The sequence below is a fragment of the Coptis chinensis genome, chromosome 2 (assembly GCF_015680905.1).
Source record: "Coptis chinensis isolate HL-2020 chromosome 2, ASM1568090v1, whole genome shotgun sequence".
NCBI lineage: Eukaryota > Viridiplantae > Streptophyta > Magnoliopsida > Ranunculales > Ranunculaceae > Coptis > Coptis chinensis.
Genome location: NC_141457.1, coordinates 81,195,263 through 81,202,155, shown reverse-complemented (window position 1 = coordinate 81,202,155; position 6,893 = coordinate 81,195,263). Strand labels below are relative to the sequence as shown.

At 40.5% G+C, this 6,893-nt stretch overlaps 1 protein-coding gene across 2 annotated transcripts; it reads left to right on the top strand.

Moving 5' to 3' along the window:
- The first annotated feature begins 1,044 nt into the window (after nucleotides 1–1,044).
- On the top strand, nucleotides 1,045–3,817 carry LOC147518203 (FCS-Like Zinc finger 8-like). Of its 2 annotated transcripts, none has more exons than XM_086590121.1 (3): nucleotides 1,045–1,922; nucleotides 2,029–2,945; nucleotides 3,325–3,817. In XM_086590121.1, exons 2-3 carry the CDS (start codon nucleotides 2,113–2,115, stop codon nucleotides 3,428–3,430), a joined length of 939 nt encoding a protein of 312 aa, XP_086446247.1. In that variant the 5' UTR covers nucleotides 1,045–1,922; nucleotides 2,029–2,112; the 3' UTR covers nucleotides 3,431–3,817. The 2 variants fall into 2 exon arrangements, with proteins under 2 accessions (XP_086446247.1, XP_086446249.1); XM_086590123.1 differs by having other exon boundaries at nucleotides 1,086–1,922; nucleotides 2,000–2,945.
- Nucleotides 3,818–6,893: the final 3,076 nt, after the last annotated feature.

Sequence of the window (6,893 nt, the reverse complement as noted above, 5' to 3'; positions counted from 1 at the left end):
GAAGGGGTCTATATCATCATCCAAGGTAGTATCGCTGTATCGAGACATAAATGAACAATTGAGCATCATTATCTGCACTTCTCCGAATAAATCAAAACTGCAAGGAAGTCACTCTAGTGAAGGAGTCGATGGACCACATACATCACGACATTTGGCCAATCTATATCCATACAGCAATACGCTATATTTCTTCAGTGACAAGCCAACACTTTGGCAATATTTAAAGGCAGCCCAATATATTTGACAGTTTGACAAAGGGGTGGGATCAAACCAATGAGAAGAGACATTTAAAATGGTCCCATTGTTTTACCTCCAATCCTCCATGGCTCCGTCAGCAACTAGCACTAGCAACAAAGGGAAATTGTGCTCTTTTCTATTTACATCTTTCATTTAAATGGGAGGTATGTATCCAGAGTCCAGGCACCTAAAGAGACTGAGCCACTGAGTGAGTGGTTAGTATAAGTTATGGAATGGACTGGTCATGAGTGAAAATAATGAAGTCTAGCCAGAACATTATTGAATGGTACTGAAAGGAATAAACATTTTTAAGTACCTTGGCTTTATAGCCTTTTCTGGCTAAATGGATGTCCATAATAAGAATAACATGTACTTGATTTAGGGATAGACTAGCTCTGTTTTTGTTTAGGTAGCCAAGTAGGCGAATATTAGGGCTTAGGAAATTATAGTCTGAGTAATAATTGATCTTTCACAGAAAATGGCAAGTAAATTAAATTGAATTTAACCAGAAAAAAAAATGAAACCTAACAATGGCAGAAACAACCCACACAAAAAATGTGGAACTCCTCCACTTTAAAAAAGTTGTAACTTTGTTATGCAAACCATTGCTCTTGATAGGCTTTCAATTACACCATAATGGACTGTTTAAACTTTAAAGCAACCCACTAAGTCACTAACTCATTATAATCAAGAATGATTTTATTTGAACCATTATTTCAATGTGTATCATACACATGATGTCGACTATTTTGGGCCCTTCTGGTGGCCTTGTATTAATCTTCCGATTAAAATTATAAAGTTTGTACATATCATAAAGTTTTGAAGTCGTAGTAAAAGTGTCGTCATTCTTCTAGTGATGAGTGACCATATTTTTTTTTTTTCTGTAGTAGTTATTATTATATTGCCATTCTCAGTATCAACAGAAACCAAAAAAAGAGTTGACAGAAAAAAAATTTCTCTTTTGCAGCAGAGAAGAAAACCAATAAGAACACTTTTAACTGGGTGTTCATGCTTTTAATCTTAAACCATTGATACCTTTTCTTAAAAAGCTATACTATATCACCAACTCCCCAAAAAAAAAAATCTTTTTTTATTTTATGTACTTCTTTCTGTGCAGTTTCATGGTGATTTTTCAGTGAGGGGTGATAGAGAGGGAAAGGAAAGAAAAAGATATATACCCATTGTAGGAAAACAACAGAAGTGAATACCCTTTTTGGGAAAAAAGAGTGGGGAGGTTTTTTTTAGTGATCAAAATTTGATTTTTTTTTTTTTTTTTTTTTTTTTTTTAAATGTTTAATTTTTCAGTTTTGGTTTTTTTATGCATGGGTGCTATTTCTATTTGGTCTTTGGTTCTTGCAATGGCTGGTAGAAGTTAGCAGAGAAGTAAAGTATAAAGCTTTGCTTTGTTTTTTGTTTTTTTTTTGTTTCTGGGTTCTTTTTGATCTTTTATAGGCTTTGTTTGTATTTGGGTTTTGGTAAAGAAGGATTATTTGTGTTGTGGATTCAGTAGTAAAGAAGTGGAAAAAGGAAGAGAGTTTTTTTTTTTTTTTCTCTCTTTGCTTGATCAGTAAAGTTGCAATATGAAGAGTGTCATTGGTTTGCAAATACCATTTTGTTTACAAGTGGCAGTTTCATGGATTCAATCAGTTATGGTTTCTGGGAAGAATCATCACTTGTGATCCCAGGTGAGACTCAAAGCTTTCTTTTATTTGTGTGTTTCTAATACATAGTTATTTAATGGAAATGTATTGTAACTTATTAGTGTTGTTGTTTTTATTTTCATTTTTGTAGAGTTGCTATAGATAGTTTTTTAACTAATTGGGAAGTGGAGTATGCTGAGGAAGATCAAGAGGAGTAAATAGTAAGCAAGATTTAATGGCTGTTAGTCCTTATCTTTTGTCTCCCAATAACAAACACTCAAAACCCGGTTCATCTCTTTTCAATTCTCCCATGTTGTTTACTGGTCTCACTACAAAAGCTTTTTCTGAAACTGAAGATTTAATAAGTCCAACTTCAACATTAGATGCTATGCTGTTTTCTGGTCTTCCAAACCCTTTTTGGACTGATAAAAACAGTCCTATAAAATCATCTCAAGAATCTTTATTGGATAAAAAACATCCATGGGTGAAAAAATTAGACTCTAGAGGTGTTGGTCTTGGTATTGTTGATGCTTTGAATGATGAAGGATCAGACAAGAAACTTTCTAAACCCGATAGTCGAATGGTCTTGTTTGGATCACAACTGAAAATCCAAATCCCTCCTTCATCACAAGTACCTCCTCCTGAAACCGAATACCTCCAATCTCCAGCTGATTTTGGTATCAAGACTCGAAATACTCAATTAGAATTGTTTTCATCCTCTCCTAATCTATCTCCCTCTTCCTTTTCGGCGAGGAGATCACCATTTGAGTATTTTAATTCTGGTATTGGAGGCTCCCCTCGAGTTTTTAGTGGGCGTCTCTCAGCTAGCGTGATGGAATCGTCTGAGGAATATACTTGTGTGATCACTCGTGGACCTAATCCAAAAACAACCCATATTTTTGATGACTGCATAGTGGAAGATTGTTGCGGTGTTGTTGGTTTTTCGTCTTTGGGGAAGGAGAACAGTTTTTTGCCTGACCAAGTGAGTTATCCATTTGATGATTTCCTCAGTTTCTGTTACACTTGCAAGAAGCATCTCGGGCAGGGGAAAGACATTTACATCTACAGGTCAGTTTCACCTTACATATGAATCAGTTCTTTAGGCAGTTCAATTATTTTGAACTATACATGCTTTACACAATTGTGTTATTATGAAATCTAACAGATGCTCTATTGATGAGATTACAGAATCTTTAAATGTTAATGAAAAACTTCATAGATTTTAAGTGTTTCTTTCATATCTTCTTTGCTGTCGGTTCTTTCGAGCTACGCGTGTAAATACTTATTGGTAGAATGATCATTTTGTTGAGAATCTTTGCTAGTCCTTTTGTTAGTTGCTGAGTGTGGATTATGCTCACTCTTAGTTTACGTAAATAGTATACATGACCTTCCTTCGCTTCAAACCAACATTAATATAGCTAATTCCATATTTCCACTCTTCTTTCAGAGGTGAAAAGGCATTCTGCAGCCATGAATGTCGGTACCAAGAGATTCTGTTGGAGGAGGGAATGGAGAAATCTGATTTGGAAGATATAGCTAAGAATTGTTCTTAATGCTTCCTTATCCATCTATGGTATCCCACTTCAAAATGTGGTGTAAACTTCTCCCAGCCAGGATGTAGGTTCTCAAATTTTCCACGCATTGGTGTCGAATCGACAAAGAATGAGTTTTGACTACATAGTTTTGAAGGCTAGTAATTCGGTAGTGGACGTGTAAACCTATGTTTGCTTTTCCTTTCTTGTCTTTCTTTGATATTTTCTCTGCTTGTAGAGAGGTTGAGAGGCCAAGTATGGTAAGAGTTCATTTTGATTGCTGTTGGGTTTGTCCACAATTTTTGGCTATGGAGGGTATTGAATTATTGATGTATGACTAAAACCTGTGCACTGTCTGTGGCTTGTTTTGGTTAATATAGTTATGATCAAAGATAATTTTCTGCACAATGAGATCATCGCGATAGCTGTCTGTTCATAAATGCAGTTTACTTATCCCCTTGCGACTCGGTAATCTTATTTGTTGTGTCAGTGCCCATTACTAGGTTAGTAGTATATAGTGGATATGAGGAGGAAGGGTGAACAAACTCTGGAAGATCGGAAACTCAAAGAACTTGTTCGTGTCTTGCGTTCTTTCTGATATCTATTTTCTGTATGGGGTAGTCCGCGTTTTGCAGATATCTAACAGTGTCTCGTGACATAGGCATTAAGTGAATTGGATGCTTGGGTGCAGGTTTATGTAAACTTTGCAATTTCTTTGATGTAGTTGGGTGGTTCATCCTTGATAGTAGACTTTGGAAAAGTTGTCACCTAAACGCGTTTATCATTTGAGTAAAGTAATCTACTGTATGGGTCGTACACTCCTATTTGATAAATGACAGATTGCCCTGCCCTGCCCGTAAAGCACAAAATATGTTCTGGAAAACATTTAGAAAATAATTGACTAGCAGAGTAGTTAGGAACCTAGGATATATTCATAAGGATTCGACTTTCCAGTAACCGGTTACAAGTCACCGTTGATTCAGATCCGAGATCTGTGTATGTGCGCCGAGGTCTTAATGTGCCGAGATCCGTAACTGAGACAATCCAACGGAAACTTGTAATAGTTGCTGGGATTTAATCCCAATAACCGGTTACTGTGTAGCCGGACTCTATTCATAATCGTAGAGCTGGCTCTCTGATTGGATTCTTAAACTATTAGTGAGCTTTGACAGCCTGACAGCCAGGTCTAGAATTTAATACCATAAACAAGTATTTCGTTTAGGATATGATTTCACATAAGTCTCTCTCTCTCTCTATGTAGAGGAGCGATATCCTCATAGGGCATCGCACTCGCGAGGAGCATAAGCGAACTGAAGATATCGACCTCCAAGACGGACTGAGAACGGCTTCTAGCAAGCACGAGTCGCAAAGATAGATGAATCCAAGGCGACCTCCAAGACCGACCGCGAGCTGCTCGAGTAGGTGGTGTTAACGAAAGATATCTCAAGATTTAACACTTTGCCGGATCTGTAACGCCGGATAGAAACACACCCCACCGGGTGTAATGATTGCCAAGATCTTAGTGGTAATCTCATCACGGAAATAGGGACTACCGCGATCCCCCCCAATCATAAGGGGCATATCCAAAATCCAATTCAACACTCATCCGCGATCTCCACCCTACATTTGCACAAAAGAGTACACGTGTCGGAAGGATCTCCTCTCCCGAAATCTATAAATACCAATTCTTTGGAACTACGCCGGACGATTCTTCTCTCCCCAAGAAAAGGAAAACGAGAGAAGATACGTGAGGGCTTCGAGTTCACACTCGCGGCGACCTCGGTCACATCCAAAATCAAAACCCCCCCCTTCTTCCTTGTTGTAATTAGGAGAAGATCAAAACACTCATTTACATTGGCGTCGTCGTGGTTTCGACATTGGAGAGCCACTTTAGATCAGTTCATCCATCTCTAACTCTCCGACCCACGAAGCATGGTTAGCATAGAAGATCAAGTTCGTAACCTTGCCCCGGTTTGGGAATAACTAATGAGAGCATTTCCTTGCTCGGGGAGGAAAATGCTACTTTACGTCTTTCGGTGGATAGTTACCAAAGAACAACAAGTCGGCAAAGCCGAGCCGAAAGCACAAAGATCAATGACGTTAATCGCCAGATTAACGAAGTTATCCCAAAGGATTGGCCGGACCGCTAAGAAGGATTCGACCGCAGATTGTGCACAAGATGCTTAAGACGATCGCGATCTCCGTTCACCGCAGAGGTCCTCGATAAATCCTCTCCACACGACTTTATCCGACCCACGCTTTCCATATATCGACGGCAAAGACATGCCCCGGTCGAGATGTGGCTCGCTATATTCAGAGTTTGGCACTTTACACTCACCCGAAGTTTGATTATCTCCATCGCAGATTATTTCCGGCAAATTTCCTCGATGGATGGCCTCGATTGGTTCTTTTCAATCGAGTCCGATTCTATAAACACCTTCAACTTCGATTTGATTTGTTCGCCACCAAGACGTCCCACAACAGCGGAAGAAGGCGATCTTGATTCTCTCGTTTCAATTATCATTCAAGGAGGACTAAACTATTCGTGAATTCCTAGGGACGGTTCAAGGTCGAATCTGGCGTGCATGGAAAGTGGCTTGAAAGAATCTTTTCGCCATTAACCGCCTTTTCCAATGCTTGCCGAGTCGCGAAACACCGACCTCGCTAGGTCGTTGATGAAGGAACGCCGCAGACACCGGGCTCGAGCTCTACGCCGTGGACAAGTACATCAAGTTGCAGGAAACTTTAAAACTCCATGGTTTAGCAGAGAACCACGAGGTATTTGAAGTCTCGGATCGTACCCCACGGGTCAAGAAGCGCTGTGTCGCTTTTGCACCGAGCTCGTGCCGCGACCGGATAACAATGAGAGAAGTTCGCCGTCTCCGACATCGTTCCCCGATCCACATCTTTGGATAAGATTAAGCGCGCCCCATTTTTCCGGCCAAACATCAGGCAGCCCGCAGATCGACCTGGCAAGCCTTTTTGTGCATTTCACAAAGCAAAGTGCCATGAAACTGATGCATGCTGGGGGCTCAAGCATTATCTCCAAGACCTGGTGGAAGATGGTCATATCAAACAATACACTAGCATTCCTGATGGCGACCTGCGTCACAAGTTGATGGCTCGTCGTGTACGTAGTCGATCTCCACCTCACCGTCACCACCAAAGGGTGTGCTCGCCCTCACAAGAGAGGGCCCTCGTGATCGTTCTCGTCACGAGAGAAGGCAGCACTCGTCCGATCGTGACAATGCCCGCACTATTCATGTGATTACCTTTCCGGACGATTCCGTGACCTCTTCCCGAGAGAAAAGACGTCGGGTAGGCGCTCTTCAGGAAGTCTATCATTTTACTTCACAGGCAGCCCACGCCCCGGGGGGTTCAGGCCGCAGCGCAGGCGATATCATTTTCACAGAGGCCGACTTAAGCAAAGTCTGCCTTCCTCATAATGACGCATTGGTAGTTCATGTCAAAATCAGCCCGATGG